Below are 17421 nucleotides of genomic sequence, written 5' to 3'. Positions count from 1 at the left end.
AAATATTACACTAGAAAGAAAATAAATAGGACTTTCTACTCAAACTGGTTACAAACAGAGCTTCAAAACAGAACTCATGCTGATACCAGCTGTCACTTTTCATTTCTCCCTGCTCAAAGCCCTAAGACGCCTGACCTGTATAAACTGGTAATGGGCCAATATATTTCAGGCTACAAAGTTAAGACTACTTGCAATCTTAACAATGCCATTAAAGGTAGCTAATGCATTATACATGATGATTCACCTACAGCAACCTTACTTCATTCCCAAGGGAAAGGAAAATTTACCTAATCCCCAAAGAATTTCTTTCTATAATGCAAAGAGAATCAAATCATGCAATGTGAGACCTTCCTGAAACCACACTGATGACAAGATGGCAGAGGAGCATATGTCTGCCTAAGCCTGCCAAGGGAAAAATGCACACACTGTCCAGCTCATCAAAAAGATACTAAATAGATGACTAGCTGTGGCTAAAAAACTAAAATTAGGAGACATACCCAGAATAAATATCACATGTAAGGAAGAAACAAACACCTTACCAAATTTTAAATTAAATTTGTGTAGTGCTTTTACTTTTCCTGTGTATGTGGGTGTGTGGGTGTGTGGGTGTGTGGGTATGTGGGGATAAGAAAGAAAGGCATATTTTAAAGCACCTTGGCAGAAATATAACCAAATATCTTCTAGTCTTATTGGCAGGATGATATGTTTCAGCTTAGTTACTCTTGTCCATAAAACTTCACATTTCCTCCAGATGCAAATAAATTTACACATAGGCATGAGATGGGCATAAGAATTGAACCATGTGTTTGCCATATGCAAGACAGTAACATATTTCAAAGGGTTATAATTTAGGAGCCTTGGCAATTCCCTGTACTAAACAATACTGAGTCTAACCTCTGTGGAGAACAAAGAATGATAAAAAATAAACCCCCAGAGAAAGGGGCACCTGGGTGGCTCAGTTGGTTAAGCATCAAACTTCGGCTCAGGTCATGATCTCAAGGCTCTTGAGTTCAAGCCACACATCGAGCTCCGAGCCTGGAGACTGCTTTGGATTCCAGGTTTCCCTCTCTCTCTCTGCCCCTTCCCCATTTAGGTTCTGCCTCTCAAAAATGAATAAATGGTTTTTAAAAAATTTTTTAATAAATAATCAAACACCAAGGGAAAATGGCTGAAACAACACGGCTTCCTTAGAAGGCATTTTGTTTTCTTCAGAATAACAGAAATTTTATATTTAGAATAACCGAGACTCATCTAAACCAAATGATTACATCTTCAGTGTATGGCTTACTAAAACAAGTGCCAATGGAGAGGTAATTGCAAATGATAAACTGAAGTGTTTTAACTTAAATATTTGTATTCTGTTTCCTCTCTTACTATTTGTTTCCATACAGAAAGTAGACGGTAATGGATAACAGTAGGAATTCTGGCACCCAACTACTCTTGATTTTTAAAAAAAAATTTTTTAACATTTATTCATTTTTGAGAGAGAGACAGAGTACAAGTGGAGGAGGGGCATAGAGAGAGGGAGACAGAGAATCTGAAGCAGGCTCCAGGCTCTGAGTTGTCAGCACAGAGCCCAATGCGGGGCTTGAACCCACGAACTGTGAGATCATGACCTGAGCCGAAGTCGGACACTTAACCATCTGAACCAGCCAGGTGCCCCCAGACTACTTGGATTTAAATTCTTGGGCAAGTTAGTTAAACTTTCTGTGTCTTTGTTTCCTCGCTGCCAAATGAGGATGACGACAGAACTATTGGAGGACTATGTAATGTAGCATATGTGAACCATTTATTAGACTAATACTCAGCACATAGTACCATACTAGCATCAGTTATTTCTTCAACTGCCACTAGTACTTCCAATCTTATTACTCCTCAGTCCGGTTACCAGCATTGATCTCATCACTATATCAATATATTTCGACGAGGTATAGATTGCATAAAACAAGAAATCCCTGATGGTAAAATGAGCACCCATGGGGTCATGATAAATATCCATTTGCAAAAATGCAAAATTTTAAGAATGACATAAAACAGTCATCTTATTTTTCAATTCCATAAAATGAGTATAATTAGCTGGAGAGAACATGCCACCAATATCCTTTTTAAAATTTTTTTTAAATTAACTTTTGAGAGACAGAGAGAGACAGCACAAGCAGAGGAGGGTCAGAGAGAGGAGACACAGAATCTGAAGACAGGCTCCAGGCTCTGAGCTAGCTGTCAGCACAGAGCCCCACACGAGGCTCGAACCCACAAACTGTGAGATCATGACCTGAGCTGAAGCCAGATGCTTAACCGACTGAGCCACCCAGGCGCCCCACCACCAATATCTTTAAGGAAGCAAAATGAGTTTGACTTTTAAGGAAAATTGGTTAACTCTTCCAAGCAGCTCTAACATTAAAACCACTGGCAGCAGATAATTTGCCACTAAGAAAGACTGAGTCCTGTAGATAGCAGTGAAAACATAGACTTTATACAGGAAAGCAAAACATGGTAATTATCAATCAATAAAGCCAGCTGACTAGGATTCCCAAAAACTAACCATCAAATAGATGGCTTTTCCAGCTACAGTTGTGTTCACACCTTAAAATACTTTAAAATACTTATATGAGGATATATGGCTCTTGCACTAGTAACAGAGAAATTTAAAGATTCCTCACCTCAGTATAATTTACTATTTAAAAATTAAAATATTTAAAACTGAGCAGCAGCTCAAATCTGGACCAGAAGAACAAGGTTTTCTGTGCTGGCTCTATTTACAGTTACACAGCCATCTCTAAACCAGGAGATCCTAGAATTGAATCCCACTACCATTCCCCATTATTCAATTCAATAACTTCTTATTTAATTGCTGGAAGGTTAACCCTACTTACATCTATCTCTCTATCTATATTTTGTAGAAAGTCTAAATCTCATTCTTGGAGTATCCTTATATCCTGAGATTTAAAAAAAATTACCTATGTCAGCAGTTATGCACTAATGAAATCATTAAATATAATAAAATACAAAACTAGTTTAGCCACAGCTGATAACTAAATATTCATGCATAAGAAAAATATATAGGTCAATAATTTTTTTAAGTCATTCAGGTTTTACTACCAATTAGACTGATATTACATCATGGCTGAACTGTCTCAGAGAATTGAGAAGAAAATTTTAAAAAGTTTTTTAATGTTTCATTTATTTTTGAGATAGAGACAGAGCATGAGTAGGGAGGGGCAGAGAGAGAGAGGGAGACACAGAAGCAGGCTCCAGGCTCTGAGCTGTCAGCAGAGAGCCCAACGAGGGGCTTGAACCCACGAATGTGAGATCAGAACCTGAGCTGAAGTCAGAGGCTTAACCGACTGAGCCACCCAGGCACCCCAAGAAGAAATTTCTTGAAGTCATCTAATTTAACAATCAAGTATTTGTGGGTGGCCTGGGTGCTCAGTTGGCTGAGTGTCCGACTCTTGATGTTGGCTCAGATCGTGTTCTCACAGTCATGAGATCAAGTCCCATGTGGGACTTCTTGGAGCATGGAGGCTGCTTAGGATTCTCTCTCTCCTTCTCTCTACCCTGACCCCCACCCTGCTTACATGCACATGTGCTCACTCGCTCTCTCTCTCTCAAAATAAATTTTAAAACATTTTTTAATTGTATATTTGTGGTGAATTTGGTTTTTATCTTATTTTATTTTAATTTTAAGTTTATCAATCTTGAGAGAGAGAAAGCAAGCAGGGGAGGTGCAGAGAGGGAGGAAGACAGCAGATCTGAAGCAGGCTCTGTGATGACAGCAGAGAGCCCATTCCAGGGCTCAAACTGATGAACTGTGAGATGATGAACTGAGCCAAAATCAGGAGTTGGACACTTAACTGACTAAGCCACCCAGGCGACCCTGAACTTGATGTTTGTTAGTACAAAAAGTTATCACATCTATAGATATGGCAATTGAAAATCCCTCCTCTCTGTGAGGTACCTGTACAACCTGTAACACCTGTGCCTGAAATTGTCCTTCATCCTGCACCTGGAGTTCTACATGCAGCATTCTGGCTCAGTGGAGAAAGTCCTTAGCCTAAATATCCTAGAAAATCTAGCAACAAGAACATAAATACAGATTCTGACATATGGGTAGTTGCATCTGCCAAAAATAGTATCAATGTCTCCACTAAAATTGTTTGTAATAATTTTAATCAACTCTATTTACACACACTTAGTTAAAAAAAAAAACAACTCCCTAGCAGACAAAATTGAGACCAAAACCCACTTCAGTTTATATTAAATGAACTGTATATCAATAAAGCTGTGTGTTTTTTAAAATAACCCCAGTTACCATGGCAGCAGGAGCCTCCCCAAAGGGCCAACTAAGGGGCTTTGGTTGATTGTCTGCCCCTCTGGCCATCCTTAAAATGCACATCACTGAGTTACTTTACTGGATAAAGGCTTTCCCCATTTCCACAGAGCCAGGGGAAATGCCTGAACCTGGGATTTGAAATTAAAGGTGACACAACTAAAAGCTTACATGACAACTTCTATAAATAGATCCATTAAAAAAAAAAATCCTCTCTGAAAGCATCTTCCCAGAACATGTGACTTAATTACCATCTAGGTAACTAAGTATTACTCCCTTATCCAAGAGGCTCCGAAAAAGCTACTGTAGTAAGAATTCATGTCCCTCAAATGTGAGGGAAAGTTGTAAATAAGCACATTTTGTTTTTTGTTTTTGTTTTTGCTTTTTTTGTATCATATGCAATTATTTTCCATCATTTACAATACAGTAGTTACAATGACACTCCAAACAAAAACACAAAGTAAAAAATCAAAACACCAACTTCTATTTCATGTAATTAGACTTATACAGAAATTAGAAGGTTAAGTAACAACTAGTTAATCACCTAATTTCACAGCTATCTGAAGTGGCAATCGTTATATAGCAGCTTTAAATAAGCACATTTTGGAAGAGAAATGCTGTTGTTGAGTTGTTCTCCTAAAAAAAAAAAGGAAAAGAAAAAGAAAAAGGACATTTTAAAAAGCTTTAATGTAGATTACTTGGCAACAGTGGCTGTTGCTTGCATTTCATGTCAAAGACAGCTTCAAAACAAAGAGATCACCTAAAAGCTATTTGAAAAAAACCCAAGTCTCCGTTTCAGAAGATTCATCACTGACACAATGGTATGGATGGCTCTGTACTAACGCATGCAGCAAAATTTACTGCACACCTAGGCCTGGTTTTCCTTTTCTTCTTAATCGCTTACTCTTCTTGCTTCTATAGAAAGAACCAGGATTCTGAATGGTAATGCAGTTCTGAGAATCAATATGGAAACTTGATATCCAGAATAAGCAAAAGTAGATTAACCCCTTTGTTCATCTCTTCTGCTGCAATAAATATATTTAATGACACTTTGGCAGTTTAATAGCTATTTTTGTGTTCCCGTGGCCAAAAAATAAATAGTTCAAGCATTTACACACTATTCAATTGTATGCAATGAATTCAAGAAAAATTTCTATCTTATAAAAGGATATGTTAAGCTTTCATCATTAAAATAAAAAGTAGAAGCAGTATGCAGTCACTGAACTATAACCTATATTTTAAATAGACTAAATTCTGTCAATAATGAGAAACTGAGAACATTTTTTACTTAAGAAAGCTGTCCATAATATTTTACAGCAACACATATTATTTGGGGGTATTTTTTTTACAAACAAAATAAGTTAAAAGATATCTTAAGAAACATTTACTTAATACATTATACACTTTTTAAACTATTCAAGTGTCGAACATTATGCTCATCATGGAGAAATCAAAAAATGAAATACGAAAAGGCTTGAATACAATTCAAGATAACAAGGAATTTTTTTATGGATACTGTTCAGGCTTAAAGAAACTACAAAGCCAGGAAGGTATATGTTTTCCTGACAGTCATTATATTTAATATTTTCTAACTGATCTCTTAAAGCTATTTTCCACTAGAAGTTTTTTCCTCTCTTTGACACATTCATTGTGGAAAACAAAAAGATAAACAGATTAAAGGCAGGATTAAGAAAAAGTTATCTCTTCTTTAAGAAAAAATGAGCTAGAAATCTGGCTTAGAGAAATGAGTGCAAGAGGAACCTAGAGCTTCTCCTGTAGCACAGGCACCTGCTAGTAGATGGTACCGTGCTATGCTGGAAATCTTTCATGGAGCTTCAACCGCAGGGAGTTAAGATGATGTGAACAGCCGGAGAAAAACTATGGTAGAAAAACTTGGACTCTCTCCTTGCTTCTATATCAACTTCACTGATATTCTATTTCTCAGAAAATATTTTGTTTACTTATTTAAAAATTGTTCTTTTAGAGAGAGAGAGAGAAGGGCAGAGGGGCAGATGGGCAGAGGGAAAGAGAGAGAATCCCAAGCAGGCTCCACGCTCAGTGCGGAGGTCGACACAGGCCTCAATCCAACCTGGGATCATGACCCGAGCTGAAATCAAGAGTCTGACACTCAACCAACTAAGCCCCTCCTTAGAAAGTATTTTTAATGAAAATTACACCATCATTCTATTAGAGTAAAAGGTTTCCTCGAGTCACAATAACCTCTCCCACCATCAGGTAAACACTTTCTCCTACGGCACCTGCACCCTAACACAGAGCACTCGCTCTGATTCCTTCACCCATTTGTAGACTTCAACCTTGATCTACACTCTTCGGCTTTCTTACCATCTTTTTACTGCTTCTACAGACATAAACTGAGACAATGATTCTTGAGTGCACTCAATTCAATTAAATGATGGAGAGTAGCCAGTTGATTGACAAAGTCAATGCTGTATAATGAGCATTCTGTACACACCCATTAGGATCCTGATCCAAAGACAAGCTGGGAGTGCTCACATACAGTAGATCAAAAACAACTTGAGCTAATTAGATACTTATCAGCTATTACTTTTGTTTATTATAAAACATCAAAAAACCTAACCCAAAAAATAGTTAGAACAAATGATACTGATGACAGGTCATGGTCTTTCATAGGTAATAAATAGAATAAATCATATCTCCACCAAGACAACTATTCTTACTTTTTCACCCAAAGGAAATCTGCCCCATTCCATATCTATATATAGTCTTGGTACATATAAAGAATCATTCCTCATGATCCCAAACACCTACTATGGTGATTTTCCTGAGATGTAATAAGTAAAACAGGCTTTCTCCTGGATATGTCTATACCATATTTTGCACAAGGCAAATGACATTACTGAAAAACTACCCTAACACACAACCAAATTTGAGAGAAACACCTATAAGGTCTTTGAGTAGACCACCACTTCAGTTTAAGGGTAAGACTAAAAAGGAGTCATCAAGTACCTCCAAAATGAATTAGTATAAAATTAGTCTAAATAAAATACATTTCAGTTTTCATGGCTATCCTTTCTTACATAATATAGAATATATGGTAGATAATATGATGTAAGAGTCAATTCGGGAGTTAAATAACATAGATTTCAACTGTGGCTCTACTATTCCTTACTGTGTTAATTTTAGCAAGTTACATAACCTCAGTTTCCTGTCAAGTGTCATAATAATTATATTTATAATCACAGGTCATTTTGAACATTTAACACATATAAATTCATGTGCCTGTCACATCACAAGCAATAAATGTCATGATTACTATTACTAATATTATAATTCTGATTAACTAGGATCTATATAACTGGAAACCAATTAGGCTGAATACTGGCAGCTTTCAGCTTCAAGACAAAAAGCTAACAATAAAACAGCAAACTGCACTATTTATACTCATTTGCTGCTACTCGTCAATCCCAGTTGACTTTGTCTTCAGAATCTAGATCTACAGTTCCTCATAGTCAAGATGAAAAGATTTTCTTCCCAAGATATTCTGATTAGTTGAAGCTCACTGTTAAAAATCTTTTAAAAGTTTGTATCAAACACATAAAAGTTCTCTCTACGCTAAGGGGCAAATTTAGAATTTAATTTTTAAACAAACTGGAAATAAATGTAAGTGAAAGATAAGATTAACATGCCTTATTAAAGGAACAAAAATATAATTTTTTTCTGCCTAAAGCCTTTATCTTTGTAACCTCTGAAGAAAAGTTTTTTTAATGTAAAATCAGGATTATGTAACTATCTGACTAGAATAAAGCTACCTTTGACGAGTCATAGCATGTCTTTGCAGAAAATACAAATTACTATCTTAAAGAAAGATCACTGACATATATTTCATTTTACTCTAAATATAAAATTGCCATGAACAACAAAACCCAGACTGTGAGAAAACATACAAGACAAACAATTCATCTGTTGTAAAAAGAGAAAGCTATGAGAAAACAATGGATGAAAAAAGACTTTTTAAAAATCATTAAAAGAAAACTGAGGCAAAATTAAACTGCAGGGATACATGCTTGGGTAATAAAACAATAAAACCAGGAAAGTCACAATAGTGTTTAGAAGTCTTTAAGCAGCACACAGAAGAACTGGTCAAGCTCTATTTCTTAAATTGGATAGTAGATATAGGGCATTCACCTTAGTAACTTCTGTGCTAGTGTTATATATTACAATTAAAAAGGTTTTAAAAATATAACCGCAATCTAAAAGATTCACCAAAATAGCTATTATGTACTTTTCCATGCAAATATATTCCTTTCCCACACTAGTACTCACACCCTTACATAAATGCATTGCACCTGAGTCTCACAAATAAAGGTTCCAGGACCCCTAAGGAGAATAATTAGACTAGTAGCTCGTCATTGTTTAAATCGGGCATAATGATTTTGATTTTATATTATCAAAAAAGTAGAGTTTTGCATTGATTTCATACCCTTCATTTATTTCACTTCCAAAAGAAAAGCCAATTTAAAGACAAAACAAAACAAGAGGCGCCTGAGTGGCTCAATTGGTTAAGCTTCTGACTTCAGCTCAAGGCATGATCTTGCGGTTTGTGAATTTGAGCCCCATGCCAGGGTCTGTGCTGACAGCTCAGAGCGTGGAGCCTGCTTCAAATTCTGTGTCTCCCTCTCTCTCTGCTCCTCCCACCCTCATGCTCTGTCTCTCTCTCACACAAAAATAAAATAAACATTAAAAATATTTTTTTTAATAAAAACAAAACAAAACAGAGCTGATAGGAAAGTTGTATGGGGCATAACTGTATTGCCCTGAAATTCTTATGTTGAAGTCCTAATCCCCTATTATTTCAGATTGTGAAGATAGTCTTTAAAGAATTAACTAAATTAAAACAAAATTGTTAAGAGTAGGCCCTAATTCAAAATCATGAATGTCCTTTTAAGAAGAAGAAATTGGAGCACAGATACATACAGAGGAAAAATCATGTGAAGCCATATGGAGAAGGCACCATCTACAAGCCTCAGAGGAAACCAACCCAATTGACACCCTGGTCTTGGACTTCTGGCCTCCAGAATTGTAAGAAAATACATTTCTGTTGTTTAAGCCAATCTGTGGTACTTTGTTATGGCAGCCTTAGCAAATTAATACAGGACATAAGAAAAAAAATTTTTCTTAAGTAAGAAGAAAAGGAAAATAACATAAAATGCTACAATTTTACAATTTTAGTTGACTCATAATGTACAGTGAAAAGGAAAGCTTAAGAAAATTCTGAGTCATTAGTAAGGAAAGGAGAACTAACAGGTTCCACGTAAAAAGAAACACCGCAACAAGCTAAGTACAAAGGGCAAGACGTGAGGGAACCAGAAAGAAAATAGCTGGTTACTGACTCAATTGATGGGGCAGGATTCAGGGCTTCCAGAGTGGTTTCTGGAAAAAACCCAGAGGAGAATTTTGAGTTAGATTTTTAAATGGACTAGAAACAAATGGAGGCAATGGGCGAGTTCCAATTGGTTTTCTGAAAGGGAGAAACGTCTTCAGGCCCAAGGGTTTGAATGAAGGTTAGATTTTATTATTTCCCTGGCTTGATAGGGCTGGGGGTTAGGCAAACCATCCACAAAGAAAATGCAATTCTCAGACTGGAAAATCAGCAAAGATTGTGTGGAAAGTCAGTGCTCTGAGTGTTACATATACCCATGGAGCCTAATGACCTGAGAGAGGAGTAGGCTCTGCTGATTAAGTACAAGTTTCCTGAAAGGGGACATTACTGTAGCAATAGCAGATAGCTCTTTGCTCGATTTGCCCTCCATGATCATATTTGCATTTCATCATTCCACTGACAGGCATAAACAGAAATAGTGAATTGCCTGTTTCTTTCCCTCTTTAATTTAACAATAACATATACTCTGCATTCAGAAAAGCACCGTACAAAATAGGGAAGTAAAGTCAAGTAACAGGGAAGAGAATAAACTACCAAAGATTCTAAACCTAGGTAATTTTTTCCAACTATAAGCAAAATAACACCATTCTCCCGGGTCTACCTACACATCCTTTCTGCAGTAAGGCAGTGAAATAAATCAACTAACCATTCAATTTGTCAGTCTTAAAAAGTTTAGAATAACTTTCTGAAGAACTGGCATAATTATTATAATTAGTTTTCTTGTAAAAATTAACAGATTTTGTCCCAAGTCTTTATCAGAGATGCCTATACATGCATATCTATACATGATACAGAAATTTTGCTTAAGAAGCAAGATGCAATATTATAGATGCATATATTAGCAAATATATAAAAATTTAAAATATAAATATGTGCACAGGGCAAAATAGTAAAAGAAAATACAACAAAATTAAAACGAAGTTTACCTCAGTGATGAATTTTAGTGATTTTTCATTTTTATTTTTACTTTTCTCTGCTCATAAGTTTTCTAAAATGAGTCTGTATCAAATGTATACTCAGGAAAAAGAAAGCAAATATATATAAATGGCATTATAATTCTGACAAAACAAAACAGGTAGTCCGAACACTGTTCAGAAGAAACCAAATACTTAGCTAAAACTTATTATACTACACAATGAGCCTAAAAAATCCTTTGGGCAGGATTTGGTCTCAGATACTCTCAGATTATATCATCAGTAGACTGGGAAAAAATACACTTGCCTATGACAGCAATTGAAGGAGGTTTTTATTTACAAGTCATCTCTTCAGAGCTTACCTGACAAAAACCAATATCCTGGTGTGCCTGGGGTGGCTCAGTTGGTTGAGCATCCGACTTTTGATTGACTTTTGATTTGGCTCAGATCATGATCTGATGGTTCATGAGTTTTGAGCCCCACATTTGGCTCCATGGAGCCTGCTTAGAATATTCTCTCTCTCTCTCTCTCTCTCTCTCTCTCTCTCTCTCTCTCAAAATAAATAACTAAACTTAAAAAAAAAGAACCAATATCCTGAGATTTCTCTCTCCAGGGATTTAAAAGCCCCTGGGACATCCCTGTCGACCAAACAAATTTATCATTTTACCAGGGGAATGTCTTTTCCAACTGAATACAAAGTCACATACCTACTCTGAACCCAAGATTTCACCTCTTGGTTCTCAGGGCTAACCTTAAAGGTTAATTTCAAGAATTATTTTCTGTGACATTTTCTAAATAAGAATCCTTGCATTACATTAATCCCATAAAACATAATTTCCACAATTCCTATAGGATACTAAGCATTCTTTTTTTGATAACTAAAGGTTTTATTCACTTGCGTGAAAAATGCTGAAATATAAAAACACCAAAACTGTATATTAGAAGTTTCTCTGAAAATTAAAATCATAGTCAGTATTTTAAAAATTCTCAAAAAATCTCCACCAGAGGGAGATGATCTTACTTACTTTAACTTCCACAGTCTTCCCTCCATGTTCGATGTGTCTCTCTACGTATTCAGAGGACAGCAAGTCGCTATAACAGACAGAAATGGTGATTAAAGAGGAGCTGAGAATATAAATCACTTGAAAGTCACCAAGTTTATATTTACCAGTTTTCTGATTTTTAACCCAGATTTGAATACAAAAAGAAAACTTTATAGGTCCCTCTCTGTATCTCTCTCACTCGTCTTCTGCCTCTCTCTCTCTTACACATGCATACACACACACACACACCCTTCAAGACTTCTAAAAAATATATGAGGTTAAATCACCTGCCACCCCATTGTTCAGCAGATCTCATTCCACTGATAGAGGTCAACAGGTCTAGGAAACTACCATAAGCACACCATTATTTGCAAGACATCTTATTCTTCCTGGTTTTACTTTAGCTTTTATTAAATAGTTCAGATGTGCTGCTATACTTGACCATTTTTAGAGTGTGATATTTTAATCTAACAAAATATTCCTTTCCATCACAAAAACACAAAAAAGGGGACAAAGGAAGGTAGAAGAAATGAGAAGGAATGTGCTTTGAGCATTTTTAAATAATTCTTTTTGGAATCTCTCCTAAACAATCTTCTTATATAATTTAAACATGTTTACATTCTCTTAAATATGCTTCTCTTTAATTCTATATACATGAAAAAGAGTTCCTCTTTAATGATGGTTCCTCAAGACACAACTTCTGTAACAAGACTTAAAGTCTGAAGATTTTTAAAGCAATAAATAAGTAAATAAATAAACTAATTAAATAAATAAAATTAACATTAAGTAAAAATGATTGTGAAGCTATACATTTCTAAATGTATTAATAAACATTCAACCAACTAAATAATCTTTTTCACAGTATTCTGAAGGTCACCATGCCAAAATTGTCCCAATCATTTAAAAAATGTGAATTTCTGAGCACACAGGCCTTCCATGATAAGCACCCTGTCTACACTTACTTGAAATGTAAACAGAATGATCAAGCATGTGTTATACTAATTAATATATAGATAAGTAGCCAGTAAACAAAATTTTGTTAGATGTGGCGGGATACAAAGGATGTGTAAAGTATAACTAAGAAGATGATGTGTGTGTTACGCATTGACAGAAACGGATGGATGACCAAAAGATACCTAATATTCATAAGGCACCTTGGTGATAAATGTTCGTGATATAATAAATATAGAAAAACAATACTAAATATCCAGTGTAAATATACACTATACAAAAACACTTATTATTTATGAGGTCTTAATTCAATCACTTGCTGGGGACACCCACAACTTCTCAACTTCTGTATTACTGCCACTTTGGGCCAGGTCATTCTTTGTCTTAGGGGTGTCTTACACACTGTAGCATGTTTAGCAGAATCCCTGGCCTCTACCCACTAGGTGCCAGTAGCATCACACGGACACATACGTGGTAAGTCATGACTATCAAAATTGTCTCCAAATATTGCCAAGCACACTTAGAGGTAAAATAGACTAGGTTAAGAAACATTGCTGACACCCATTTCTGCCTCTTGTTTTCACTGCCCCCAAAATTCAAAGAGAATTCATGATTGTTCATCAAGCTAAGCAGCAATTTACAACCCCCGACCAAACATACTTGTCTCTGTGTAACTCAGATACAGCAAATGGGTGTCATTAACTTGGATCACCTTCCACCTATGGAACTTGCCAAAACCTCAACTCTAGTCCTTGAAACCACATCATCAGTAGGGAAAGTAGATACAGCAGAGAGAGAAGGAGATGCATTCATACACATATGAACACTGTGTACCCAAGAATTAGCTGGAGTGATCCATCCATCCAACTTGCACTCTATCCTAAGTGTGCTAACCTACCCATTTCTTTCCTCTTGCTTCTCACCAAGTCCTTCAAATTAATTCAGCATACCACGTGACCTGAAGACTTCAATTCAGTGTGTGGGGGCTAGTTTGCCTGGTAGTATACTTGTAGGCTACCAATACATCAAAGTAACTTCCCATCAGTCATTAGGGCAGCTCCAAAATTAGCTTCTGTGGTGGCTCAGCACAATTATGTGACCAGGCATAAGTTCATCCTTCTGCTCTGCCATCAGTATGGTGAGTGACCTGCACTTTTAACTGGTTCCTATCATGACCCTAACATGGCTACTGCAATTCTAAGCATCCCACACAGATAAAAATATCCCAAGGTAAAAAAGCCCTGTATTTTTTAAAGGAGTCAGTAAACTTCACAAAAAGCCCCTAGCATTCATCTTCTCAAATATGTTTTGCCAGAATTACCTTACTGGGCCTTCCCAAAATAAATCCTTTCACTTGGACATTTGTCTTTGAACAATCAAGTTCTCCTTCTCTGGAACCTGCCATGTATGTCATCCACACCTCAGCCTCTTGGTGGTGACCATATCCCAAATAGGCAAGATACCAGCCAGATGTCTGTAAAGGACATCTGTCCCCCAACCTTGTATCAGTCTCCCAGAAGTGGGAGAGAAAAACTACCATATACACAGGCAGTGTTTATTAGCAGAACCAACTATACCTTCCCTTAGGAATCCGAACAAGAAAATTCAGAAAAAGATCATTCAAGGAAAGAGAAGCAGAAAGTCAAAAATATGCAGATACTTGAGAGAAACAGTTGTGTCAGTGGTGAATACCAGAGGGAACATCCCAAATCTCTGTTGCCTAGGTCCCCAGATCCAGAACAATCCACCCCTGCTGGGTATCTGTGGGATCCTTTCTCCATCAGTCACCTGAGTAAATCCCCATTATCACAGCTAGCATGAGTGAAATCAAAAGCAACTAGGTATAATACCACTTAGAGAAGTTGTAGTGGTAGTAATAATCACAATATTGTTTTAAAAACAACTTTTGAATTTTCCAGGTTTTCAAAGTTCAAGAGAATATTTTCCTTTGAGTTATAAAATCTAGGAATTAGAGTTTGAGTCACCACATGAATGTAATTACAGCAAAGAAAACTCCCTGCTCAGGAATTATGTAGCTATTTCAATCAAGCTTCTTTACCTACACATAATGTTGGAAGGGGCTCCATGTAATTTAAACTAAAAACAGCCCTGGTAATTGGGTTTTGTTTGTTTGCAGTACTGTGGAAGGCTGCTAAGTATTGCTATTTTAATTATTAGGCTGAAAAACCTTTTATTTAAAATGTCACTTTTCCTCTACTGAAGCATAAAACCTTTACTACCATCTACTTAGACCCTAAACAATTTTCTTGAAGCCTCCTAAAGTAGAGATAATAAAAACTACCTTAATTTCCTTTCCTTAGATCAGCATTGTTTATGGTTAAGCAGGGAGCTATTTAAATAATCCCAAGTGTAGGAAAATGGAGGATCTCCTTAACATTGGGAAATTTTATTTTACTGTAAAGTGAGAAGGTAGAATTTACTGTATGTTAACGGCTTACTCAAAACTGATGTGTGAGTGCTAACTTGTGAATTTTGAAAGATAAAAACTGAAAATCATTTTCAATCAAATTATAAAGGCCACTTGTTTTGCAAAGAAAGGAGAGGTTTTTAAAATTAGAAATGTATTCTGAGGGCCTTTTTTTTATTTGTATACCATAATAAGCCTAGAGAAAGCAAAACAAATACAATGTAAACATTCTCAGTCATAATAATGATTATTCTTTGTCTAGTGGGCAACTGTTGTGAATCAGAGGCAGCTGGTAAAGTACAAAGATTCTGGAGTTTAAAAACAAAACTAATATTTTGATTTCCTATCCAAACTCTGTCATTTATTTGCTGTGTGACCTTGGTTAAGTTATTTAATCTTTATCAACATAATGTGTCCATGTCTAAAATGGAGATAATATGAAATTGGAAGGTATTAAGCCAGAACATGTGTGAAATCCCTCCCACATCCTGATTCCAATCACTGCACTCCCTATTCACCATCTCCTAGCCATCCTTCGCTTGAACTTCCACTTTAACTCTTTAGAGACTTTTATTTATTTTTAAATTTTATTTACCTATTTTGAGGGGGGAGGGGCAGAGAGAGGTAGAGAGAGAATCCTACGCAGGCTCTGCACTGCCAGAGTAGAGCCCGACATGGCACTTGAAATGGGGCTCAAACTCACGAACCGTGAGATCATGACCTAAGCCAAAACCAAGAGTCAGACATCAAACCTACTGAGCCACCTAGCAAATGCTGGAGACTTTTGAATCATGAACCCTACCTACCATTTTTTCACTGTCTTTGACCTCCTTCCCGTCCATCCTAATCTAGCTCATATTCTATGCCCTGTCACGAGAATCACTCCCTTTGCATACACTCTACACTTCCTTACTACTCTTGCTCTGCTCTCTTCACTATGCTCACTTGGCCAAACCTCAACTGTGGTAAAACTTAACTCTTCTAATAATGAAAGTCTGTTCTCAAAAAGCAGAACATCCTGAATGGTGATATGTTGAATTTATGACCACAATTATCAAACTGGTCCTTCTTAGCACAACACTGTCCATAAATCCACTACATTTTCCTAATCAATTACTCTAAGAAGACCCTTCAAAGCCTTTCTCTACAAAGTATTCCTTCATCATAACTCCCTGTTGATGACCTCAATTCTGTATTCACTGATAAAATGGAAACACAAAAAGACTAATTCATCTTTCTAATCTATAGACCAACTGACACTCCTGTTTCTAAACCCACCTCTACAAGGATGTCAAAGAGGCATCTCAAACTCAACATGACTAATGCATAACTCTCTCAGCTAAATCCCAATATTCAATTCTACATTCAAAATGTACCCTCATAATAAGTTTACAGTGAAGAAAAGTAGGGCATGTCACTTTAACCAAGTGATCGGTTACCATCATTAGTAATGGAAGAAACCAAAATCATGTGCTCCTGAAGTGATAAACTGAGAAAGATGAATCATTTACAGTATTCTCACTAAAAATACCAAAGGAAGAAACAAATGAATGAAGAAACCTGAAAGAGAAACCTATTTGCAAAAATATAGTCTTAGAAAAAGATCTAACAAAGGTATTGCAGTAAAATGTGACCTCAAGGTCAAGATCAAATCAAGGATGTGGTTTTAAGACCCTTTGTTAAGACCTCAGAAAGACTTAGGGCTGTTTTACCTGTATTATATCATCTATGAAAGAGTTCTAAGATTCTCCAGGGCCTGCCTACCAGTACCTCAGCTATACAAAAGAGTTTCCAAGAATCTTAAAGGCACTGTCCCATAGCATCTTAACACAAAGTCAAAAATAGGGAAAGGTTCACCCCCAAAAAGTGGTGTGGCTGTGATTTTGTCCAATGAGGTAAATCCCAATGAATTCACATAGAACCCACCAACAGAACAACCACCAGCTTGGGTCAAAATGGACAGTCAATGAAAATTTTTCATAGTCAGGAAGCAGACCTAGAAAGATGCTTAGATTAAAGTCTAGGCCCATTACTTATGGACAAGAAATGGTGACTCAAACAGTACAACCAAGAACCACAGGCAACCACTTCCAGGAAGCAATAACAGAGCCTTAACCTACATATTCCCTTTCCCCAAACGGGAAACTAGTGATATACACCTGGTGGAATATCAGAATTTCAATAAACCAGTGAAAGTTAGATATTTCCTACTTCCTCCCTTTGTTTATAAAAAAGAGTATTTACTGCAGTCATCTGTCCTCATCTCTCCCTTTGTAACTTGAGTGTTTGTGGAACAGATCATTTGTCTTTTCAGTTCAAGGGTCTGTACCTGAGTT

General features: G+C 36.4%; 1 protein-coding gene across 1 annotated transcript in view; it reads right to left on the bottom strand.

Annotated features, from left to right (window-relative positions):
* The window catches only part of ADAM22 (ADAM metallopeptidase domain 22), a 228201-nt gene that overhangs the window by 95692 nt on the left and 115088 nt on the right, over positions 1 to 17421 (bottom strand). The window contains 1 exon segment of the mRNA XM_029928462.1: positions 11689 to 11755. Coding sequence (XP_029784322.1) covers positions 11689 to 11755 — 67 coding nt within the window.

Source organism: Suricata suricatta, chromosome 2, assembly GCF_006229205.1.
Source record: "Suricata suricatta isolate VVHF042 chromosome 2, meerkat_22Aug2017_6uvM2_HiC, whole genome shotgun sequence".
Taxonomy (NCBI): Eukaryota; Metazoa; Chordata; class Mammalia; order Carnivora; family Herpestidae; genus Suricata; species Suricata suricatta.
The sequence above is the reverse complement of the archived record's forward strand: the minus strand, read 5'-3'. Positions and strand labels throughout refer to the sequence as shown.